At 40.2% G+C, this 25,724-nt stretch overlaps 1 protein-coding gene across 2 annotated transcripts in view; it reads left to right on the top strand.

Annotated features, from left to right (window-relative positions):
• Positions 1-25,724, top strand: part of CADM1 (cell adhesion molecule 1) — a 350,167-nt gene that overhangs the window by 258,661 nt on the left and 65,782 nt on the right. For both annotated transcript variants that reach the window (XM_061145060.1, XM_061145059.1), the window contains exons 2-3: positions 22,538-22,684; positions 24,258-24,410. In XM_061145060.1, the coding sequence (XP_061001043.1) occupies positions 22,538-22,684; positions 24,258-24,410 (300 nt within the window). The remainder of the gene's footprint in view (positions 1-22,537; positions 22,685-24,257; positions 24,411-25,724) is intronic.

Here is a 25,724-nt window from a genome sequence, read left to right as displayed (position 1 = left end):
TTAAGAAATTGAGTAGTAAAACTACATTGGAGTCCATGAAATTTTTGATGTTACAAAGATGTTCTTGATATACACTGAAATCAGAACAAATATATTTGCAAAAGGATTTTCATTGTAGCATTTGTTAGAATCATAAAACTTAGAAGCAATCTAAATTTATAACAAGAGCAGGATATCTAAATTACTTTCCTGGTATACTTATATGATGTCTCATAATTTAGTAATTAAGAATTTTATACACACACAGGCAGGCACGCACACACATTCACATGTACACCCCATTTATGTAAAGGACTACACTAAAATATTAATAATGATTAATTCAGAACTGTGGGATTTTTTTGTGTATACTTTATTTTACTGAGAATATGCATAATTTTTATAATTAGAATAAATTTTTGAGAAGAATATTAGTTCTTAAAAGTGGTCACATAGGGGTCCCAGGACTCCTAATGCAGTGGTTGAATAACAGATGCCTTCAGTAAGACGGGGCTTCTGGTGGCTCAGATGGTAAAGAATCTGTCTGCAGTGTGGGAGACCTGGGTTTGGTCCCTGGGTTGGGAAGATCTCCAGGAGAAGGGAATGGCTACCCACTCCAGTATTTTTGCCTGGAGAATTCCATGGATAGTGGAGCCTGGTGGGCTATAGTCCATGGAGTCGCAAAGAGTTGTACGTGACTGATCAACTAACACACACACAAGATGAGAATCCTTCCCAGAAAATTCTTAGAAAAGTTAGCCTCGGTCGTCTTGTGTGGCATAAATAAGTTTATATTAGCTTCATTTTTGTGTACCTTTTCTCAGTATGCTTTTAAATAATGTCTTTGATAGTTTCATGCAGAAAAAACAAAAACCAAAAAACATTGCTTCGGTTGTACTTCTGTAATTGCTTGGGTCCTGAAGTACACCCTCAGGACACTCAGCCCACCTCAGGCTCCTGTCTCATGGCTTGTGAGACTCAAGCATTGAAAGTGTTTGGCCTGTATACCAAATGAGTGAATGTTGCATTGCAAATTCCTAAAAGGTGCTGGTAGTCTCATTAAAAGCATCTGGAAATCTTTTCTTAAAATCGATTATAACCAGGTAAATAAGCATGATCCCTCATCTGTCAGTGTCAGTCATTTTCATGTGGCCATTTCACCTATGGTCAGCAACTGTGGCCATCGTTATTCCAAAAACCTAGGTCTGACCTAGGCCACTCGGGTCATCAGGCACAAAGCTTGAGGTCCACTGGCCACACTGGGAGCTTCCTGATAACAACATGCTTAGGTTTCAAACCAAGGAAGGGACCAGTTCTTAAAATGCTCAGCCCTACCTGCCCGGACTTATTCTATGTCCCGAGATCATTAGAGGCTGTTTTAAGACCAAGCCAGAGAGGCCTTTCCAAGCACATACAAACACGAGGTTGAAGAAGAGGTGCCGTCTTCAAAATGGAGTAGATGATGGAGAAGCCTTTATCAGTTGATTAAAGGCACCAGGGCTTGAGATAGAACTAAGCAAATGGGAGGCTGGAACCAAGGTGAAATGTGGAGGAGAGGCGTGGAGCCAGAGGAAAGGATGCAGAAGAGTCTAAGAGCTCTTTGGATGCCATGATTTCTGACATGATTGTAGTCTTTTGAGGAACCCTTCCTTTAGCTCCATTTGGGCTGTATTCAGACTTGAAAGTGTAGACTTTTAAGAAGCACATGGGGATCGTAGGCCTGCTTTTTTCTGTAGATAAAGCAACTCTCCCTTGGAGAAAAAAAATCAAGTTAGAAAATTGACTTGCCTTCATTAAAACAAAGAAAAAAAAGTTTTTCTAGGGCATCTATAACTACCATTTGGTTTTCTTAATGCATTGAGTTACAAGCATTTAAAAAATGAAAATATTGTGCTTTTTATCTTCATTTTTGCCTAAACTAAGACTCTTCCTATTGAAAGATGGATGGAGGAAACAGCAAGTATGTAAACCTGCCATATCTCCTTAGATTTATTTAGCCTTTGCCCTCAAAGAGCTCAAATATCTTATCGATCTTGACCGCATGTTTTAATAAAAGCAGATTTTTAACCTCTTTTGACCTTAGCTCCATGACAGAGGGTCACCAGAGATGGTGTTGGACCCAGGGCCTAGTTCTGAGCCCCACTATATTATGTGGCCCAAATCCTCAACAGGTAGTTGAGCTCCAAAGCAGGTTCTAGATTAGGTAGGGACACCATGGTGACACCGTGCCTCTGGAATTCTCTCTTTGACCTGTTCACAGGCCTTTCACTGAGCCTTGTTTACCATGTTTTTCTTGTGGTTTGTGACAGATAAGAACTGTATTGATTCCTAGCATCTGCTGGCAGTAACCTTTGAAAGGGCAGGCGATGCATCACCACAGAATTTTATCTATCAATATCGGAGTAATAGAAAGACAGGGATGACATCTAATCACAACACTGCTGGCAGATCATAAATCTGCACTGATATGGTACTAGTAATGGGCGGTAGAAAAGGGACACGGATTAACATTCAGATAAAGTCAGGGGGATGGTTAGAGAGAAAGGACAAGACTTGGCCATGAGTAAACTCCTAATGGGAATGGTCACCCTCACAGGGACCTGGAGAAGTTCAGTATCTTGATGTAGACAGCTATGAAGGATCAGAGCTCTTCTCAGAGCCTCAGTTTCCTCGTCCATAAAATGGACGCAGTGAAGGATTCAATAACATGATGCATGGCAGTTCTCAAACCATGGTCCCTAGGGTAGCAGTATCACATCGCCTGGGAATTTACCAGGAATGCAAATCCTTGGGCCCTGACCCGCCAAATTTAAAACCCCAGAGTGGGGCCCAAGATGAAAACGACAGATGGAGCAGAAGGATCAGCACAGTGCCTGGCACAAAGCTATGGTTCAGAGAAGCAGCATTTAGTTGATGTTTTTTATTATTATTATTTAGCCCTACCATTTATATTAATAACATATTCTGCTTACAAACTCTACAATCATCATACTTTTGTTGACTCGCAGATGAATTAGGAAAATGAAATATTTTCTGACTGATTGACATTGGTGACATGTAAGCAGTGCCATAGAACTGGATATCTGATTCCAGCACTCTGAATTACTAGGCTAGAGGACAGCAGCATCCTAAAGGTTAATGTTCTAATGTGTGCTTTGGACATATTAGTGCTTTTGACATGTCAGGAAGCTTCCAGCCTGGATAGTGAATAGTGCAACAATTTAATAACATAAATGGAGTCTGTCTGATTCTGCAAAGAAACATCCTTCCTTAGGGCCCAGAATATATAGTCCCTTCTGTGGCTACACTCACAGTATTTTTAATCATTTCATGTTTTTATTATACCCCAAGTACAAGGTGTTACAAAGAGTCCCTGGTGCTGGCAGTCACTCAGAAATTGACAAATCTAAAAAGTGAATAGAACAGCAAGTAGCCCATTAGAGGTTTTCTTTTTTCTTTTTCTGTATTTTTTTTTTTAAAGGAAAACCTTATAATGTCGGAAGGGTTGATTTTGGCATCTTATACATGAAAAGTAGTAGTAATAAAGTTCCGCAATTGTTGGTCTTTTCTCTGCAGAAATTATGGCTGTGCAAAACTGTGGAGTTTTAACTGTTTTCCACCAAAATCCGTAATTCACCCACTAAATGTGACACGCGTGACTGGCCATAAACCTAATGACTATTTTTAAGAGACTGAAATTCAGGACAGTATTCTCTCTGAAATTGCACTTTGGTAACCCCACAGAAAACCCTTCAGAGATCTGCTCCCACTGCAAGAAAGGCATCTGGGTGTGCCAGCAGTCAAAATCCTGAAAGCTTTCATATAACACACAAGTTAGAGGAATGAAGTGAGAACTGATTGCTGTCGCCGTTTATTAAGCAGCCAGAAGAACAGAAACTCAGTGGTGGCAGTGACTTTTGTGCTGGTTCATCCTCTTTCCCTCCTGTCAAAAGAAATTATAAGAGTTTGCTAAGAAACTTACACAGTGGTCAAAATTCTTTTTTTTTTTTTTTTTTTATGTTTTAGGCATTTTATTTTAACTTTTTATTTTGTACTGTGGTATAAACGGTTAACAATGTTGTGACAGTTTAAGGTGAACAGCCAAAAGACCCAGCCATACATATATATGTATCCATTCTCCCCCGAACTCCTTTCCCATCCAGGCTGCCATATAACATTGAGCAGAGTTCCATGTGCTATACAGTAGGTCTTTATCGGCTATCCATTTTAAACATAGCAGTGAATAAACATGGTTGCTGGGCTGGGGGAAGGTGTAGTCGGGGAGTTTGGGATGGACATGGTTAAAATTCTAAGTATATAAAGTTTCAGAGCTATAGGAGACAACCTTCCCAAGCTGAGGTTCTTAGGCTTTAGGTTAAGGCTTTGCTTCTTTGCTTTCAAGGTAAGTGTCATTTCTTCCAGTGAGCAGCTGCTAAGGATGCTGTTAGCCTGCATCCAGAAAGCAAGGCACATTCGCTCCAGCAGCAGGTCCAGGTTGATCCATGGATGTTCATTAAGAGGCCGTGGAAAAGTGAATCTCTTGTTTACCTTTTCTTCCTCTGAGCATTCTACGAGGCTCTTTCTGCACCCGCTTTTTTCTGCCTCCAGCTTATGACTCTTATTATTTCCCTTAAACGTCTGTTTATGTCATTACCTGTATTTTTGCAGCAAATTTTATCCCCTGGACAGAGAGTGAAAAGGCCTGCTCTAATGGGATAGTGTAGCTTTCTTTCCCCCCTCCCTTCAGATCATATAATTGAATCTCATCACTTTTGTAACAAACCTAGGCAGCCCCTTTTCCGTTTCCATTTTGGACCACTTGTTTTATTTTCCTGTTTGTTGTTTTGTCTTCACTGGCTCAACGCACACGAGCACAAAACATCCAGTAACAATAAAACTGAAGAAGCAAAACTTAACCGGGGTGCAGCGTGCAAAGTGACAAACCCGCTGAGTGTGAGAGCGCTGGCTGGAAGAGGTCGGGGTTTTTTTTGTTGCAACTGAATGCATAATAATCTATTTGCTTTGGTTGCAGTCAGCCAGCTGCTTTGAGAGAGGATTTTTCATTTATGTAGTGGTTGTTCTGTGAAACTTGAGGAAGAACCCGAGGTTCTAGTTCCTGTTGACTTTACAAAGCACCCATGTCAATTTATCACCATCATGCAAACTTGAATTTTTAAGTCAGTGTTTATATACAGAGAAATTGCTGAAGCTGTGTTTATCCCTGGAGGTGGGCCTCACTTGGCCATGGAGACTCACGTTCTTCTTCATCCCATGACTTACTGATTACTAGTTTCCTTGAAAACTGTTGTCCAGGAACAACACACTTCTTTCTGTGATCTTCCTTGCTTAAGCCATCAGTCTCAATGTTTATGATCATGACAGAATACTGTACTCTAGGCCAGAACTCCTCCAACTGTAATGTCCGTATGAATGATCCAGGTCTCTAGTTAAATTACAGAGTCTGACTCGTTTGGTCTGGTATGATTTAAGATTCTGTATTTTCAATCATCTCTCACAGGGATTTTCAAGACTGCTGGTCGACCACACTAAATAGCAAGGCTCTGTTGGGGATGAGGGCTTCCCAGGTGGCACTCGTGATAAAGAATCCACCTGCTAATGCAAGAAACATAATGAGATATGGGTTTGATCCCTGGGTCGGGAAGAGCCCCTGGAGGAGGGCGTGGTAACCGACTTCAGTGTTCTTGCCTGGAGAATCCTGTGGACCGAGGAACCCCGAGGGCTACAGTCCATAGAGTCACACAGAGTCGGACATGACTGATGCAACTTAGCACACACGCACGCACACGTTGGAGATGAGGGTTGGGGTGGGGGTGGACAAGTGAGGCTACAGAAACGCCTCTCAGTGGTGAACACTGGTGATTAGTGATGAGAATGGGTGTGTAATCTGCCTTCCAACTCCTGATCTTTTCTTAGAAGGTCACTAAACACTAGCTGGAGTTAAGCAGAGATGACTGAGGAGCACTCAGCGCCCCCTTGAAGAAGCTGAAAGCCCACTGATGTGCCTCACCTGGAAGGGCTCCCCATCCCTCCTAATCTCTCCCTCCTCCCACCCTGAGCTCTGCCGTCCCCCCTCCGGATTCCCTTACTTGGCTCTTATCAGCTGCAAGTACTCAGTGACTGAAGTCTCTTAACTGATCTTCTTGGCTCCAGCCTTTTCCCACCTCCTGTCTTCCCTCCCTCTGCACAGACGTTATCTTTCAAAACACAGGTGTGATCATATCACTCCCTGGATTAAAATCACTTAATGGCTCCCTATTAATTACAAGATAAAGTGCAAATTCCTTAGCCTGGCATACAGTGTCCTTCAATATCTGGACCTAATGACCTTTCTAGAAAGTGCCCCTTCCTGTCCCTCTTCAGAGCATATCACACTCTTCCCTTTGTTCTAAACATGCCATGATCCTTCTTCTCAAGGTCTCCTCTTCATCCTCTCTGGAATATGCACGCCCATCCCAACAGAGTCATTATTGCCTCCTCCAGGTTCCCATAGATCATTAACATCCTTGTGATTCACAGTTTTCACCACACTGGGCTGTGCCTGTGTATACCTATGTCTTTCTCCCTCAGAATGTCAGGAAGCAGGGCTCTTCGCTCTGTTGACCACTGGAGGCACATTATTAAGGCCTTTTTCTTTTCAAGAGCCTTATGAACATGGTCAAGCCATGGAAAAGAAAATGATTAGCTTCAGAATACAACAGATGATTGTAATCATTTCAAAAGCAAAATTATGAAAATTCTTGATATTTTTAATTCTTACTCACAATTTTACTTAATGTGAGATATGGGTACAGGGTTTCCCAGGTGACTCAGTAGTAAAGAACCCACCTGTCAATATAGGAGACACAAGAGACTCAGGTTCAATCCCTGAATCGGGAAGATCACCTGGAGTAGGAAATGGTAACCTCCATTATTCTTGCCTGGAAAATTCCATAAAGAGAGGAGCCTGGCAGGCTACAGTCAATGGGGTCACAAAGAGTTGGATACCACTAAGCACATTTAATTATGTTGGTGTGATCAGTCACCTAGAGCCAGACATCCTGGAAAGTGAAGTCAAGTGGGCCTTAGGTAGCATCACTACGAACAAAGCTAGTGGAGGTAATGGAATTCCAGTTCCATTACTAGCTGGAACCAGCTATTTCGAATCCTAGAAGATGATGCTGTGAAAGTGCTGCACTCAATATGTCAGCAAATTTGGAAAACTCAGCAGTGGCCACAGGACTGAAAAAGGTCAGTTTTCATTCCAATCCCAAAGAAAGGCAATCCCAAAGAATGCTCAAACTACTGCACCATTGCACTCATCTCACACACTAGTAAAGTAATGCTCAAAATTCTCCAAGCCAGGCTTTAGCAATATGTGGACCGTGAATTTCCAGTTGTTCAAGCTGGTTTTAGAAAAGGCAGAGGAACCAGAGATCAAATTGCCAGCATCCGCTGGGTCACTGAAAAAACAAGAGAGTTCCAGAAAAGCATCTATTTCTGCTTTATTGACTATACCAAAGCCTTCAACTGTATGGATCACAATAAACTGTGGAAAAATTTTTTTTTTTTTTTGGAAAATTCTTTAAGAGATGGGAATACCAGACCACCTGACCCACCTCTTGAGAAATGTATATGCAGGCCAGAAAGCAACAGTTAAAACAGGACCTGGAACAACAGACTGGTTCCAAATAGGGAAAGGAGTATGTCAAGGCTGAATATTGTCACCCTACTTATTTAACTTGTATGCAGAGTACATCATGAGAAACGCTGGGCTGGATGAAGCACAAGCTGGAATCAAGATTGCTGGGAGAAATATCAATAACCTCAGATGTGCAGATGACACCACCCTTATGGCAGAAAGTGAAGAAGAACTAAAGAGCCTCTTGATTGATGAAAGTGAAATAGGAGAGTGAAAAAGTTGGCTTAAACCTCAACAATCAGAAAACTAAGATTATGGCATCTGGTCCCATCACTTTATGGCAAATAGATGGGAAAACAGCAAGAGACTTTATTTTGGGGGGCTCCAAAATCATTGCAGATGGTGATTGCAGCCATGAAATTATAAAACACTCCTTGGAAGGAAAGTTATGACCAACCTAGACAGCATATTAGAAAGCAGAGACATTACTTTGCCAACAAAGGTCCATCTAGTCAAGGCTATGGTTTTTCCAGTGGTCATGTATGGATGTGAGAGTTGGACTATAAAGAAACCTGAGAGCCAAAGAATTGATGCTTTGGACTGTGGTGTTGGAGAAGACTCTTGAGAGTCCCTTGGATTGCAAGGAGATCCAACCAGTCCATCCTAAAGGAGCTCAGTCCTGAGCGTTCATTGGGAGGACTGATGTTGAAGCTGAAACTCCAGTACTTTGGCCACCTGATGCAAAGAGCTGACTCATTTGAAAAGACCCTGATGCTGGGAAAAATTGAGGGCAGGAGGAGAAGGGGATGACAGAGGATGAGATGGTTGGATGGCATCACCGACTCAATGGACATGAGTTTGGGTAGGCTCTGGGAGTTGGTGTTGGACAGGGAGGCCTGGCGTGCTGCAGCTCATGGGGTCGCAAAGAGTCAGATAGGACTGAGCAACTGAACTGAACTGAACTGAACTGAACTGAGCACACACACACACACAGGTACAACTTAATGTTTGATGTTAAGAGACTTGTCTCCACAAACGAGAGTGCCTCAGCATAAAAGTCTTAAAGCCCTTCATTAGTAACTCCACTCAACAAGCATTGATTGAATACTTGGTCTATAAACTGACCCTGTGTTATGCTTTGAGAATACAAAGATAAAGATTGTATAACTATTCTCAAGGAGCTAAAATAATGATTTTTAGACCCATTTTATATGTGTAAAACCTGAGGCTGCAAGAGCTTAAGTAACTTTTTCAAAATTTATCTAATAACTGGCAGTGCTAGCAGTTGAATCTAGATCAGAATTTTTAAGAAAAGGAAACCAGCCTGTAAAGAATGATCAAAGAACTATTCAGTGTCACAAGCACCAAGGCTGACAATTAAAATGCACTGTGAGGCAGAAGTCTAGGAACATGGGGGGAGGTATCAGAGTGTCATAGGGAAAGCGAATGACTTCCAGTGGAATCCTGCAGCATCCTCCGTGGTCAGTCTACCTGCCTTTAGACACAGCTTAGATGGATTGGATCAAATGGCACTAATATTAGAAATTACTATCGGTAACAAAGTAGTGTCAGTTACCAATTTTTATTGCTTTGCCTCCTGCATTCAAAACTATATTTTTCCCTGAGAATGTCTATTAGTGTCAAAGTATAATTGTCAAACTAAGCCAACTATTATTGTTAATTAAATTTTGTGTGCACACTTTTCTTTCCTCCAGTGTTAAATGAAGGGGTAAAGTGACACCCCCTTCATGCCGCATTAACATAACACACCACTTAGTGAAGGTTAGGTTTCTAGAGACCTCAAACATCCCAGATTAGTAAGCAGGAAATGTCTTAGCACCAGTAGCTTTCTCAAAACTCTTGCACTTCGTAATCAAGGAAGGAATTATCTTCCCGAAGTGACAGGCAGCATTGGAGGGGAGCAGCAAGGACATACACAAGCCTAACAGGATGCGATTGTATACAGAAGCACCACATAGTCCTACATATGTCATTAACTCATGGCATCCTCTCTAGATAGAAGCATAGGACAAAGAAAGTGACAAGTCAGCAAGCTTTGTGAAAATCGTTTTTGTTTCGTTTCATTTCGTTTTAATTTTGGCCTTCAGAGAAAGATTCAATGATACGGAAAGCTCACGTTTGTGGAACAGCATATTTGGTAGCTAGGTATCTGAGGTGTTGATGGTTGAAGTTTTCCAGCGAGGATGCCGTGTGTTACATGACTAACCTAATGCAACCTCAGAGCATGGAGGGTGTTCATTGAACTCATTCTGGCCATATAATTAAAGGAGGGAAACCAGAAGATAAACCACAGATTGAACCTAATTTCAAATGTCCAAGCCTCTGCCAACATCCGCTATTTACCTTATACTTTTCTTACTGAGAATGGTCTTAGTTTGCAATTTAACGTCACTGATGGAGGTGTTTTAATTTACCCTGTGCTTCTTAAAGTTAGCCTTAGAATGAAAGGAATAATAGCTAAAGCTCTGAAATTGAAAAAAAAAAAAAAAAAAATCCAGCACGTTATGGAAGCTCCTAAGAAGCCGTGTAGACAGAGACTGCATGGAGATAGTGATGATGCTAATGAAGAAGTTGGAGAAGGAGAAGATTGTATCCTTTAGTTAGCATTCATAGAGCTTGAAAAATAATTTTACACACATTTTCTGACTCGATTCTCATAATCCCCTGGGAGGAGAGACACCATTTACACTTTTTAAAATGTGAAAACAAATTCGGAGTTTTTCCCAGTTTCATCACCAGTCAGCTCAGAACTACAGCACTTATTCCTGTTTTTCAAGTCATATGGTCTCATTTTCCTTAGACATCCTCTTAACAAGTAAAAATAAGGCACAAGTGATGTCCTTATCACATAGCTCTAATTTCAATGATGATTAATCAGCAGCCCACATTCAGATGATACTAATCAAGTTATTTTCATAATAACACCACTTCGGATAGCTGCAGTGCACATCTGACTTACATAGGCTTTGCACTGGGGACTTGGTACAAGTCAGGAAAGTAGAATCTGGAATCTCCTTTGACCGCTGTCCATATGCAACCTTTTCATCAAACCCTGGCTAAAGAAGCGCCCTCTAACCTGTATATTTCTTCCCAGACTCACTGGGACCAGCAACTCAAGAGCCCAGAGGTTAAAAAAAAAAACCCACTTGCCTTAGTAATAATAAGGGCCTTAGTCACAGAACCCAACTTTCCAGCTAAGAAATTGTCATTTCATAAAATAGTTCAAAGCTGCTTGAATTCCTGATAGGAGACGTGAGTGGGTTGAATGTTGCCACATTATCCAGCATGATGATTATCATGGCTTTACAGGTGTTTCTTGAACAAACCATATTACACTCACTCGGCATACTCTCTAGAATAAGAATGTGAAACGTTCATCCCCTCCCATTTCCCCATTTTCTGTTTCTGTAGTCATGTCAGTTGAAGCTGACATTCACTCTGAGTCCATATCTGATGTATTCCAACTGATATCCTTACTTGCTTGTCCTGTCAGCTCTAAGCTTTAAATTTGGAAGGTTTTCAATGGCTCTTGTTGGAAGGAAAAAATGAACCAGGAGATGTAGAGAGAGACTGCTATTACAGCCAAATTTCAGTCACATAGATTGTCAATACTAATGAATGCCTTTGAAGCAGATTCTGTAAATGCCTGGAGTTGGAGTTGAACTGCCTTATGAGTCAGAATCATTTGGCAGAACAGACACCCTCTCTCTAAATACTAACGGCCCAATAGTTAGACTCCGGTTATGGAGCTATTGAATAGCTGGAGCCTATTGTAACATGCTGATTGCTGATAGGCTTCAAGTTCCTTCTCTGCTGAAAATATTATTTTAGTTTTATTCCTAAATCATATAAATGAGATACAGTAGATTCGTTCATTAGTTTCCCACCATTCTTTTAGCATCATAAAATACAGCCTCATTAGCATACTGTAATTGTTAAGTAGAGGGAGGTTTGGATATTGGTTCCAACCACTTACTTGGTCTCTCTAAATCTCAGTTTCCTGATCTGTATAATGGGGATAATGATAATATATTGAACCACATAGGACTGTTGTGAGAATAAAATAACATAACATAAAATGGTAATATAAGATAACATAAAAAAAACAATGCCTGGGACATAGAAAACATTTAAAAAGTATATTAGCTATTGTTATCATGCACACAATTAAACTAATGCCCCCTCCAGAAATAATGGGAGTTTTCTTGATATTAAAAAAATTAAAATAATAATGAACCCTATAGAAAAGAAATAATTTGTTTCTCTTGCCTCCAGATATGGAGAAAAGCAGTCACTTACCTTTTCCTTTCTGTGTGTAGTAATTATTGTTATATGTGATAGCGTTGTGATTTTAAATATCTTACACTAATTGTTAGTCTTTTAACACCCTGAAAGCAAATGTAAAGGAAAAAAAATAGCTTTTATTAAGTTTAAGCAAGTAACCTGGTTTAATAATGGTGTCTCTTATCAATGGGAAAGGTGATATTAAATTAGCTGCTTAAAAGCTGAGTATAAAAAAATAAGGGAACTACAGGTGCTATCTCCATTGAGGTTCTAAGGAGATTCAATATAAAGCACTTCTAGAGGGACAGTTACTAACAGCAAGTATTGCAAACAATCTCCATCTCTAATATGCTTAGAACACAAGGAAATTGAGAAGTAGCAGTTAAGAAGTGAGCATAGTAGAGTTGGCTGTGTCCATAGCTTTGAAATCCTAAATTTCTTTTCATATGGTTAGAAAAAAGGCAACGTTATACTTTCTTACAGAGTGAGGGTTCATCAGAGACTGCTTCAGTGTATACAGTAAATGGCTTGGCTACCAATATCTCTTCTGGGGTATGGAAGAAGTCCCAGTTCCCTTAAATCTTTAGAGGAATAATACAGCCTAATATGTGTATTGTGGTTTGTGGTTTTCAAATATTTTAATACATATTTTGCATTTTCATCATGTAAACCTTTTGTTTTAGTTATGAATAGCTTGTGATTTGAGAAGTGTGGATAGTTCTATATGTGAATTAAAATTGTCCATTCCCATTACCCCAGCCATCAACTAACTTTGGGACCAGTGACCACCCCACTGGGTGCTGTGAAGGTCTGTGATTCGTTAGTTACCAGCTTCTCCCTACAGAGATCATCCCTTTTAGAATGTGATTTTCTTTCCCAATAGTCCATGCTCATGGACTGTACAACTAGTTTTCACTCTCAAAGTAACCATTTAATACACCCCAGGGAATAGAATATCATATTATCGGTTCATTAGCAAAGTGGTTGGTGCAGAAGATCAACAGTTGGCCTTCAGCACTGTTTCATCTGAAAGAGACAATGTATTTTGAAATGCTGGAACACTCCCCAGCTTTGAATTGCTACTGAAGCAGCTCAATATAAAACTGCTCTTTTATTCTTCTTTTGCCATAAATGAGCATCACAGAATCAAATCCATTGAGAAGAAATTCCTTGCTTTGCCAACACAATTAGTTTTGTAAGAAGCCTCTGTCTTCAGATTGTTCTCCTCCAAAATCCAAGTTGGATGGCTGTGGTTATTTTTTAATTAATATTTTTTTAAGAGCCCCTTTTCTCCCAAGAGCCTCTAAGCAGATTTAGCAGGCTTAAAATGACTCTTCCACAAGGTGATTTCAATGCCATCTTACAAGCAAATAAAACAGTGACTTTCCTACTTTATTGGCTCAATTTTTGCCTCTCTAATTCTCCAAAATACTGTCCACTGGAGGGAGTTTTTCTTCAGGGTGAGGATATCTTCTCTCCAAAAAAGATGCTATCTTTTTGATGAACAAAAAGACCATGAAACCCATCCAGCCATGAAAAGGAGTAAGAGGAGAAAAAACATTTCTGTGTGAGGAGCAAAAGGATTCAGTGATTATTATTATCTTGTATGGTTTACTCTTTATTCTCTTTCTTTGATTGCCTTTCACTTCTTGGCTAAGTGGATTTTAATGGAAAAGCTAATTCAGATCTTCACGTTTAGTGGATGGGTATCACTTCCCACAAACATTGTATAGAAGGCATTGCACCTCTCCACTTTTTGGAATCAGGCAGCTCAGATCATAAGCATCATAATTGCTTGGCCCCCTTAGTGCTGCGGGCTCTGATTAAAAAGTCCTATTGAGCTCAGAGTCTTTTAAGAGGAAGGCAGCTAATGTGATGGTTAAAGTTGAAATAGCATAGGTGAAGATGCTGTAACTACTTTCTTTTGTCACAGTCTTCCTGGAAAAGAGTTTTCGCACATCTAATCAATGTTTCCTTTCACAAAAGAGAGTTTCATCCTATATGTAAATATCAGTTGGACCGCAGTTCTTCAGCTTTAATGCTGAAAACCAATAGACCCAAAGGTAAAAAACAGCTTGATGCTTATTAGCCTTTAAAGTTAAGACTCGGGTCACCTTGGGTTTGGCATGGCATAAGGGCTCATTCTCTTGGCAGAGAAAAGCAGAAACAGCTCTTCTTACAGATGAAATAATGCAAGATTAAAGGATTTCATGGTGACAAGAGAATCTTGACATCATCCTGTACAATAACCTTTGTCCTGTTTTCAATCCCGGCCACTTTCCAGTTTGTAAGTTGATGGTGGAATTATCAAAATCTATTCATTAGGTAGACTTTGTTGGCCTTGGAACCATCAAAATCTTGGGTTGGGAAATTTGAAGGTAAAACCTGGCCATGCTGTTTCAGAGCTACCCCTTCTAGAAAGGCTATTATTGCAAGACATGAGATTTGCAGAACCGGACCTTTGTGTAGTTGGTGTGGCTGAATGTGCTGTGGCAAGTCACCACTATGAGCTTCAATATTCTCAGCTGTCCCTCCTTCATGTGCATTTTGGAGTTAAAGGTGAAATTCCATCTTTAACCCCCTTGTGGTTGTCTGAACAGTGATTAATGAACTCGATGTGATTCCTTGCAGACTTTTCAAAGGGTGGATGAAGGATGGAATTTCAGCCTCTTTTTTGGGGGAAAAAAAAAACAAAACCAGGGCTTTTGCATCATACAGCTTTTAAAATTAATGTCCTTTCTTGAATGCCAAGAAAACAAAGGGAATTTCTCAGAAGTGTATGTAGCTTGACACAATAGGCCTTAATTGGTGTCAAGGAGATGTTGGGATGAATGAGGAAGTGCCCATTTAGCTGATAAGACTGAAAAGTGGAGCCTTGTTATGAGCTGTCATCTCAACGTGTATTTAAACTATAGCAAAACTGAAACATATTTGCCATATAGATCATAATGACTCCAAAGGAGCCATTATACTCTATTATGTAATTACATAATCAAAGCATGCATAGTAATCAGCTTTTGGAATTCAATGCTAATCAAACATACCTATAGTATGTGTTTAAGCTAAAATAGAGAGCGTTAATTTGCCATTAGTCAACTAAACAAGAATGTGTATACAGAATATTCATGAATAGCTTAATGTTGTGTCAGATGATATTTTTTGTTTTGTATTCAGGGGAAATCAACAATTTTAATTGAAGAAAAAACCAGCACTGAAGGAAGATTACTCTTTAACTTGCTGTTCAAAAATTTGCCTCACCTTTTACTGATTATAAGAGGAGATTAGATTAAATTCAACATTTTTTTCCCCTCCATGAGCTCTAGTGCTACAACAGTTACTACATTACATGAGATTCTTAGGAGATCCTGACTATCTCCATGCCATAGGATAAAGTGTTACGAATACTACACTTTAAACAAGCCTTTAATAAATATATAAACAAGCCTTGAACATGTATTACTTTTGTAATTAGAAACAAATCAATAAATGTTAGAGCCAAGAATAGAAATACCTTGACGAGCCATTAGGAAGTGTGGCCTCACACTTGCTGCATGATCTTACATGTCTCCTCCCTGAGTTCACTGTCTTCATCTGTAAATGAGAGAATTGATCTGCAGGTTCCTTTTAGTTGTGTTGCTTTGGTTCCACAAGGGTTCTATGAGAAAGAAGATGACATAAAGGAAATGTTTTGTTCCATGTCATATACTATTGCCCACTCAGTTATTTATTGAATTGGTTTAGTTTATTTTAACTCTAAGTTTATGAGCTGTATGGTTCGCATTCATAATTATTTTGACCATTGAGTAGACAGTCCTTGGAGCAGACAATCAACAGATTCTACTTTACTGTTTGGGATGGCAAAACATGGGTGAGGATCAAAAAGGTTAAGAGTAGCTTTGTAAACAGCAGACAGATTGAATGCTTTTGTTTTAAATAAATATTCAAGTATTCACAAAGGTTGAAGTAGTGCCTCTCTATGAAATAAAGAGTTGTATTTATGTTGAAGTGTGTGCACCCTTAACCTTAATCCATGGTTGATGGTCCCATCTTTTTCGACACTGGTTCTTACTGCCTTTTATTTGCATGCTGGGTGACCGAAAATGTTACTGTTATATTTAAAGGGGACTAAATTCTTTCATCAAAAGCTTTCATGGCTTGAACTTCATATAATTTATTTTCAAATTACTTTTACTGTAATTCTTATTAATTCAAATAGGTTTCTGATTTGATATAAAACTCTGTAAATGCAAGGAACAGTTTAATGAAAGATAGGGTTGAGTCTTTTAAAGGAAATGTACAAAATATGCTGACAATAATTGCTTAGATAGAAATCAAATCTTAATGGCTTTGTTAATGATTTGTAGTGAACACTGTGTTTACGTTGACTTGGGGGAACATAAGCAGTTAGAAAGATTTTTCCCTCTGGATTTCAACAGAATCTTCTCTTCTTTTTTTCTCTTCCTGAAATGTACTCAGTTCAAGTGCAAGCTCTCAGAAAAGTTAGCAGGAATTGCAGTGCCTTTACGGGTGATGGTTGTATTTGGGTTGGGATAAGGCATTTTTCTTTCAAGTTGAGTACGTAACTGACGTGGTTGTAAAAATGGGATCCAACAAAAATGAGAATGGGGGAGAAAACATTTGAAGTTTTAAGACACAGAGCTGACATACAACAGGAAAGAAGGGCTTCAAAATCATGCAAGTTTTTTTGACTCCAGAGAATCTGAACTCAGATGCCTCTTAAAGGGAAAGAATTGATAATCCCAAACCTTGAATTGGTGTGAAATTTCAAGAACTCTGGTGGCTTTTTTAAATTAGTAACTACCATGATCATTAGCAAGATGGTTTTTTTGTTTGGTTGGTTTTTTTTTTTGGACAGCCTATACTGTTGGTTTCACTTTTGTCTATTCAGACAAACTGACTGTGCTGATTTAATGTTAGGTTCAGTCTTCCATAGAGCAGAGGGTAAAAAAAAAGGTTTCCCTAATATGATTTTGCTACTAAAGGAACAGGTCAAGGGACTTTATTTGCTCTTTCTCTGGGCAAACTGTTTCCAGTGAAGAGTCATTGGTGCTCCTTGAAGTCAGTAAGAGTTTACATAGTTGCCATAGTATAAGCTGAATCCTGTTCTAACTGTGACTTGCCCTTTTATTATAGACTTGACTGGAGAGACTCCCCCAGTGTAAATGAAGTGCTTTATTTATTAACAGCCAGGCGGTGGAGGCCAGAGCTCTCGGTGCTGGCAAATGCCGGCCATGCAGTGGTAATAAAAGCATTCTCCAGGGGCAAAGTGTGCCGAGTGCTGAAAGAAGGAAGCAGTAGTAAACAAGGTGTTTTACATTCAGGACAGATTCTCTCTCATCTTGAAGTGTGTAATTGTGTTCTGGATAAATTATGGAAATTAAAAAAAAAATCAGAAGTTGCTCATAGGGAAATCACCCTCTTTAAAAACAAGTAAATTTTCCAAGGCAGAGCCAGTAGAACCTTGGCAACAGACCCTGAGGTTGGCTGGTTGAAAAGTAGAAGCTGTATGGTCTGGAGAAACTGACAGAGCTGGATTCTAACACCAGCTCGGCCACTTAGCTTAATTACATTAGACAGCTTATTTCAGCTTCTCCGTGTCTCAGGTCCTTAAAGTGGGGGTATTGAAAACTCCAGGAGTTTGAGAAGGAAAAACATTCAAAGCCACTAAGAAAGCACTAGCATCAGATCAACTCATGTTTCCTTCCCCCACGTCCCTGTGCCTGAGAACGCCTTTTCTCCTGTCAGCTCCTTGTTTGAAGATTTGCGTCATCCCCCGGTTCAGGCAGTTCTCTTATTGGTCCAATAGATTCCAACCCAGGCCAGTGTTCTCTGTGATGCCATTTACATAGTGTTTGTAACGAAATGAGGTTTCAGGAAGGAATCCAGGAGTTAAGTCAATTGATGATTGAATTAATGGGGGATTTATGAGTCCACTGCTTCCACTCCGGCCCTAACCGCCTCAGCTGAAATGGTCTTTAGTGATCATCAGAATAAATTTTATCTTTTTTTTCTGCTTTAGATAAGATGCTTTTTCTTTCTGGTCATGAATATCTTGGCAACTTCTAGAATACTATGGGAGACTTGCTTGTGAGTGAATGGGACTCTCTAATGCTGAAGTTTTGTTTTTAGAATTTGTGGGGCAAATAGGCATGTTATAGAGTATAAATTAAAATCTAGTTTGGTTCTGTCTCTTAAACTTCACCCACATATACCAATTAGCAGTCAAAAATGTCTGTACGTGTCAGACATTGTTCCACCCTTAAAATAAATTACCTTGCTGCTAACAGCCTTATTTAATGGCTACGGTTATATCGTACCTGCTTGAAGCCTCCTTGATTTCTTTTGCCCAGAACAGGTGTTATTTCTACCTTGACAGTATATCTGCTAATTGAGTTTTAGAAAATCAGAAAGGTTTTTAAAATGGATTATTTAAGAAAGGCACTAGAGTTGGCTGTTTGTATCCCTCTGCTACACATCACATTGTGTTTTGCAACAACCTAATTGTCATGATATCTATGTCAAGGGGAAATCTATCAAGTCACAGTGCACCCTTCTGTTTGGAAGAAATACTTGAGGATGTGAGCAGAAATTATTTTTACATAAAGGCTTCAGGCGGTTAAGAGCACTGACATACATATCGTATTTTCATCACTGTCATTCACTCCCTTTGCCTCCAATAAATAGGTCATTATTATTCCATTGCAGCCATCTTCTGATGCTCCAGATGTGGAGCTCTGTTTAATATAACTACTGTCCAACTGACCCGTATAATTTATTGGTGATTTTTACAGACTGATACCCTTGGGCCACAACCATCCATCAAGGCACTTTGATATCCTTCATTCAGCACTTATAATTTTTTAGCATTAGTATTGTAACCATGTTAACATAGCTAGGAACTGTCATTTTCTGAGACAATGGACTTTAGGTTGGCCTTAGCAGTTTCATAAAAAAAATACAGTAATGATGATGGTACCACCATGGATTTGCAGAGCATGTTATGTGCCAGAACACAGCAAAAGCAAACATTTGCAGATGGCAAAAATTTTACCTGAATGATTTATTCAGTAATGACACATTAAAGGGATCTGATCTTATATTACTTGATTGTAAGTAATAAATAAGAATGTTGAGACTTTTTAAGAAATGAACAAAGAAACGAAAACTCCTCTGGTTCTGTTGGAATACTTACCTTGCTTAAAATACAAAATCACAGTCAACTCCTCTGCTCCCATCTCCTTTGCAAATGTTTCATAACCTTAATATGAATACAGACCAAATATACTAGGGTTCTGAATAAAGACCAAAATTAGAGTGGATAGTTATTTCCACAGAAACCATCCCATTCGAGCATAATTGAATTGCAGTTGCCTTCAAGTCCTAGTATCTGCGATGGTGTGTGTGTGTGCTTAGCCGTGTCTGATTCTTTGCAACCCCATGGACTCTATAGCTCACCAGGCTCCTCTGTCCATGGAATTTTTCAGTCAAGAATACTGGAGTGGGCCATTTCCTACTCCAGGGGATCTTCCCAACCCGGGGATCGAAGGCATCTCCTGCATTGGCAGGTGGATTCTTTACCACTGAGCCACCTGGAAAAGACCTCTGCATGATGTAGTCAGGATCTATAAGGCCAAAGGGATTAAGGCCTTTTGCTGGATAGCCTTTCCATGTGTTCCTTTTATGAGCTGAAGATTGTTATTTGTTGCTAATAAATTTCCTTGAGGTAGAAGAAATCTCCACAATCCAGTGGACCAGTTTGATATTCTGGTCTCCTCAAGGCAAGTCCCATGACTTGACACTGTATAGCTTTGGAATCATGCAGTTTAATGTTTCCTTAATTTTTGTACTAGATTGGGTTACCGGAGGAAATAGGGTATTGTCCTTTCTGTACAGACCTTCTCAAGGGCCAGCAAAACCACCATGAAAAGCACGCTTGATTGGCAGGAATTCCCTGTCCCTTGTTCTGTTCTCAGATCTGGGAATAAGCCACTCCCTCCAGCTGGGTTCTGAATTCTGTGTTTGTCACAGTAATCCACCGAGGAAAAAATAAACGTCTCTCCTTTTCCTCTGATCATTCTTCCTCTTTGTTGTTATTCTCTCACACTCTTCAGCCCACTAAGCTTTCCCTGCTGGATCAAGCTGGGGAAAATTTACCTTTTTACTCGCGACACGCCCTGTGGGCCTCATTCTCACACCCAGGCTAATTCCCTGGATCAGAGGCCTCAGGGTTGGGTTTCATTTTGGTTTGCTCCTCAAGCATCAGGAATTTTTGTTTATCTGTGGCTCTAATAATTTTTTTTTCCCTTATCCCTCTAGTTTCCTCTTTTCTAATCCTCTCCCAGAGGCTGGTCTATTTCTAGTTGGATTTGGCTTAAAGCCATCTGAGACACCCCTTCTCATACTTCCCCCACTGTGTCCTGCCAAAAAAGGATCCTTCAGCAGAAATATGATAGCAGGTGGAAATCCTCCATTTACTCTAATTGCACCTCTATTTATGCGAGCTCACTTTTTTTTTAGAATAGTGTTTATCTTTGACCTTTGTTTCTTAATGTGACAAAGTTTTTTTTAGAGAGTGAATAAGCTGCCCTGAGTTGATATATAATTACCTAGAGAGCTCCTTGAGTGCAGGGATCATGAGCTTTCATTCTTGTATTCACACTACTCCCAACACGTATAGTTGCTTAGTTTGGATCTGACATCTAGAGAAGTGATGGCGGTGATGATAACAGCTCCCATTTATTCAGTTTTATGAGAAGCCAGACACAGGGCTAAATGCTTTACATTTATTATCTTTCTTAATCCTCCTAGCAGCCCTGTGACATAGCTTTTCATTACTGTCCCCATTTTGCAGATGAGACACTGTCTCAGGGACTTGAAATAGTTTACCTAAGATCTTACAGCCGAAAAGCAAGCTCTCCCATCCCCTTCCTGATTGGCCGTCATACCTATTGCCTGTACTCTACCTTTTGTTCTGTACGTGGGGATTAGAGATCAGTTTTCACCAACACTGCAGCTTCTTGCAGGCTAGGACAATGTCATGTACTTCTGTATCCCCTGCTATGCCAGGTGCAGAATTGGACATTCAACATTATTTCATCTTTTGCTTTTGAAGTCTCCTCTCCTCCTACCTGTGCTGTGGATCATTTAGGACATTTCTGAGGAGCCCTGGCTGCTTCACTTGTCTTAGAAGCAAAAAACTAGAGCAGATTTAGAGATAATCCAGGTATCAGTGGACTGAAAGCCTAGACTTTTGGAAATTTTCTGGGGTTTCCCAGGTGGTAAAGAATCCACCTGCCAATGCAGGTTATACAGAAGACGTGGGTTTGATCCCTAGGACGGGAAGATCTCCTGTAGGAAATGGCAACCCCCTCCAGTACTGTTGCCTAGAAAATTCCATGGCAGAGGATCCTTGCAGGCTAGAGACCATGGGATTGCAAAGAGCCGCACACAACTTAGCCACTAAACAACAGCAACAAAGAGAGTTTCTAACTGGCTGGAAGAGGGTGGTCTATAGAAAGGAGCTGGTTCAGGATTGCCTGGGGCTTTGGGTGAGTCATGAAGAACAGGGTAACAAACTGAACTGTAAGCCTTCCTAGGATTTTATTGAGATTCCAAAGAGTCATAGTCAGTTTCCCACCCCTACACAATAAATAAGAGAGCTGCCTATATTCGGAGAATCTTGACATCCACTAACAAGGCGAGATTGTTTACTGAGCCCTCCCTCCTGTTTCTACTAAGTGGCCCCTTGAGTTTTTGTGAGGTGACCAAATAGCTAAAGGATGTGTGTGGAGGTTGAGTACAGTCATTCCTTGGTATCCATGGGGGATTGGTTCCAGGTTACCCATAGACACCAAAATCTCAGGATGCTTAAGTCCTTTGAAATGTGTACTTTAACTCATCTCTTGGTGACTTACAATACCCAGTGCAATGTAAATGTTATGTAAATAGTGGTAAATACAATGTAAGTACTATCTAAATAGTTGCTGGCATGTGCAAAGTCAAGTTTTGCTTTGAAGAACTTTCTGGAATTTTTTTTTTTTTTTTTTTTTTTAGTATTTTCTGTCTGTGCTTGGTTGATTTACAGATGCCCAACTCTCAGATAAGGAAGGCTGATATATGTGTGTACTTCCCTTACTCCATTTGTGAGAGCTGCCGTTCCTCATGACAGCCAGTACTCTGACCCTTCCTTACCTCTCCAGCATACACACCACAAGTAAAGACACTGGATCAGAGGCTGGAACATGGGCATCATAACTTCTGGGAGCACGTTGATTCCAGGCTTCATATTCTGCCCCTAGATCTATCTCAGCTTAATAGACTCGTTTTGTGGAGTATGGAGAAAGGCGTGCAAGCCTTGGCAAATGTTGCTGCTTATGTCTGTCGTCTTTTTTGGTCATGCGGCTTGCAGGATCTTGGTTCCCTGACCAGGGATTGAACCCAAGCCGTTGGCAATGAAAGCATGAAGTCCTAACCACTGGACCGCCAGGGGATTCCCACTGTGTCTATTTTCTAATTTGCTTCTTGTTTCTAATTTTAATTGATCCTATTAACTAAGTTTTGATTGATGGAAATTTTTTTCTCCTTTTTTTAAAGGCGATGGACAGAATTTGTTTACGAAAGACGTGACAGTGATTGAAGGAGAAGTTGCAACCATCAGCTGCCAAGTCAATAAGAGTGACGACTCTGTTATTCAACTACTGAATCCCAACAGACAGACCATTTATTTCAGGGACTTCCGGCGTAAGTTTCCATCTCTATAGCATTAGATGACAATTTTTTTTCCTACATGTTGTCTTGATAAAGAGATTGCCAAGGCCTTCTGTTTTTTTTTTTTTTAATTTAATGTTGGATGCTTAAAGTTTAATCAATTCTTCAGAGGGAAGAAGAGACATGCAATCATAATCTTCCTACTTAATAGAAACCTTGAATGGTCTTTTTTAAAAGTAAGGCAGTCTTCCTTTGCAATAGGAATTGATTGTAGTAATTCAAGGTGAATTGCAATTGAGTCCCAAATACTTAACCGACACAAACAACTCAAATAGGGTTAAGCAAGGAAAATATAGCATTCTCAAAGGTAATCTGTTTGGTTTGAAGATTGAAGTTTTCAAGGCAATCTGTGCCCATAAAGACAAAACCAAATCTCCTGTCATCTTAGCCTGTGGAAGATGGAGGTGCCCGTGTGCTGAAATCCTTCCAAATGTAAGATCACAAAAGCCAATAATCGAAACTTAATTGTATACTATAGCAGTGGCTCCTATGGGTGCCAGGGCTTGGCAAGAGCAAGAGTCAGGTCTTTCGAAAGACTGCTGTTTGAGAGCATTGGTGCCTACAAAGCGGGTTGGGACATGTCGCTTCCTACCTGCCTTTCTTCCTTTTGCCAGACGCCTCAGAACATTCATGACCTGTGCAAAGAGTCGGCAAACCTAAGGACCATTAAGGGGATGAAGGAGAGTAAGAGGAGAGAAGCCAGCTTCTCATTCTGAGAATGAATTTTTTGTCATTAGTATATACTGATCTAACCTTTGCCAAATTAATAAAAGGATTTTAAGTGGATATTAGAAATCAATAAAAAGCCCACATATGTTATTTTTGTGATGTCTCTGAATTCCTACTTTATGCCTAATCGGTTTCATACCGTGAAGCTGAATATACATAGAAAACAGGGTCAGGGCTCAGGGGCCCCTGGGCCCCAGGTCACAGACGGTTGGCAGCTCCGCCTCAAATTACATCAAACGCAAAGATGCATCCCAGTTAAATTGGATTGTTTTGCTATAAAGGTTTTTTTCTTTAGTGATTTTCATTTTGCTTTTGAAATTACTAATGATTTTTTAAAAATTTTCTCTCATAACATTAGGACCTCTATTTCTTTTAAGGCCTCAGATTTTTAGAGACAATTTAAAAGCCCATGGGTTCTGCTCCCTGAAATTTCAGTGTCCAAAGGGCCCTCCTGGCCTGCCCTTTCTTCCTGTTTTCATTCTGCCCATCTCTGATAGATGATTCGAAACAGTTTATGAATAAGTGCTCAAAACTGACAGCAAGAGGTGTGTGTGCAAGAGTGTGTGTGTGTACAGAAACACACACCCACATGTGTGAGTTTCCTTTTCCAGCAGGGACGTTTGTCTACATGCAGTTAATGCAGAAGCTCTAAATAGGAACTCAAGAAGGGTAAAGCAGTACCCACCAGGTGCAGAACAACTTAATCCGTGTGTCTACTCTGTAGCTGGCTTTCTAGTCCCCTGGCTTTTTCCTCCCCTCCGGAAGGCAAATAGACGGTCGTCTTTCTCACAATCACTAACTGTGTTTTGTTTCCCAGCTCTGAAGGACAGCAGGTTCCAGCTGCTGAATTTTTCGAGCAGTGAACTGAAAGTGTCGCTGACAAATGTCTCCATTTCTGATGAAGGAAGATACTTCTGCCAGCTCTACACTGACCCCCCGCAGGAAAGTTACACCACAATCACAGTTCTGGGTAAGGAATGCATCAGGGCTTGTCCTAGGAGATGAGAGGGGTAGCACTTACTGCCAGGTGGCTTCCAGCAGCTAGGAAAAGGTTAATGGTAAATTTTACTGTTTTAGGAAGACTCACCGCCCATCTTGCTGAATTTTAAAAATAGCCTATTTTACCAAACACTCTAAGGAATGGCAATCAGCAGGCTTTATAGATTCCACCTGCTCTTGGGTTTCAACCCTCAAGCTTCAGAAGCAAAGATCAAGAGAATTTAGAGCCCTCAAATGAATCACTCACCACATGCAATGTCATTGCTTCTAACTTCCAGGATTTTTTTTTTCCTTCTGTGCAGAAGAGAGGGTGATGGGCTTCTACATCTGCACCCTGTGGCAGAGCTCTGTGATGAAATCCGCTTAATGATTTTTCCTTCTGAGTTACATCTCGTTTAATATTGTTGATCTCCTTTTCTTCGGCTTGACTTATTGCCTTGTTTATTGCTCATACTCAAGATGATGCTGTAAAAATCATACCCCATGAACACATACTTTGCCACAAATTGCAACCATTGGACATAAAAGAATGAAGAGCTTCTAGGGAGAGAGGGCTGATACTGAGCAAGGACTGTGGACTGGCTGTCGGGTATACGTCTTCCTCTGACAAGTTGAGTGTCTTCATTCAGTGGTCCCCAACCTTTTTGGCACTAGGGACTGATTTCATAGAAGACAATTTTTCCATGAACTGAGGGTGGAGGGGGGATAGTTTGGGGATGATTCAAGCACATTGCATTTATTGTGCGCTTTAATCTAATGCTGCCACTGATCTGACAGGAGATACCAGTCCATGGCCCTGAGGTTGGGGACCCCATCTTCATGTATGATCACTAGGTTGTGACTTTCAGCAGAATCGCGGTAGCCAGGTTTCCATGTGTGTGTTTTGACAGAATGAGCAGATATTCCTGTGGTAAAGGTGGTCTGAATTGGTCGCCTTTTAGACAAATATATGCTCCAGTACATAACACCAGCTGCTTTGGATTTTTGAAACTGAGTTTTCAAGGACGTACATAATAACAAGAGGCAAGATCTCTGATTTACACCTTTGGGAAGATGATGAATCAAAGTCTATTTGAGGCAGCAGACTGCAGCTTTTCAGTGTAATGATATGAAGATTAAAGGGGAAAGATAAATATGAAGGACGTTTTTGCTTAGTGTGTGTGAACATATATGTATTTATGGATGTACGTATTAAGCTGCTGCCTCATTGCTCTATTTAAACACAGCTGTAATAGGGAGCTTTTTTTTTTTTTAATTCATTGAACTAAAACGTATCCCTAATGCT

The sequence above is a fragment of the Dama dama genome, chromosome 1, assembly GCF_033118175.1.
Source record: "Dama dama isolate Ldn47 chromosome 1, ASM3311817v1, whole genome shotgun sequence".
NCBI classification, from domain to species: domain Eukaryota; kingdom Metazoa; phylum Chordata; class Mammalia; order Artiodactyla; family Cervidae; genus Dama; species Dama dama.
The sequence above is the reverse complement of the archived record's forward strand: the minus strand, read 5'-3'. Positions and strand labels throughout refer to the sequence as shown.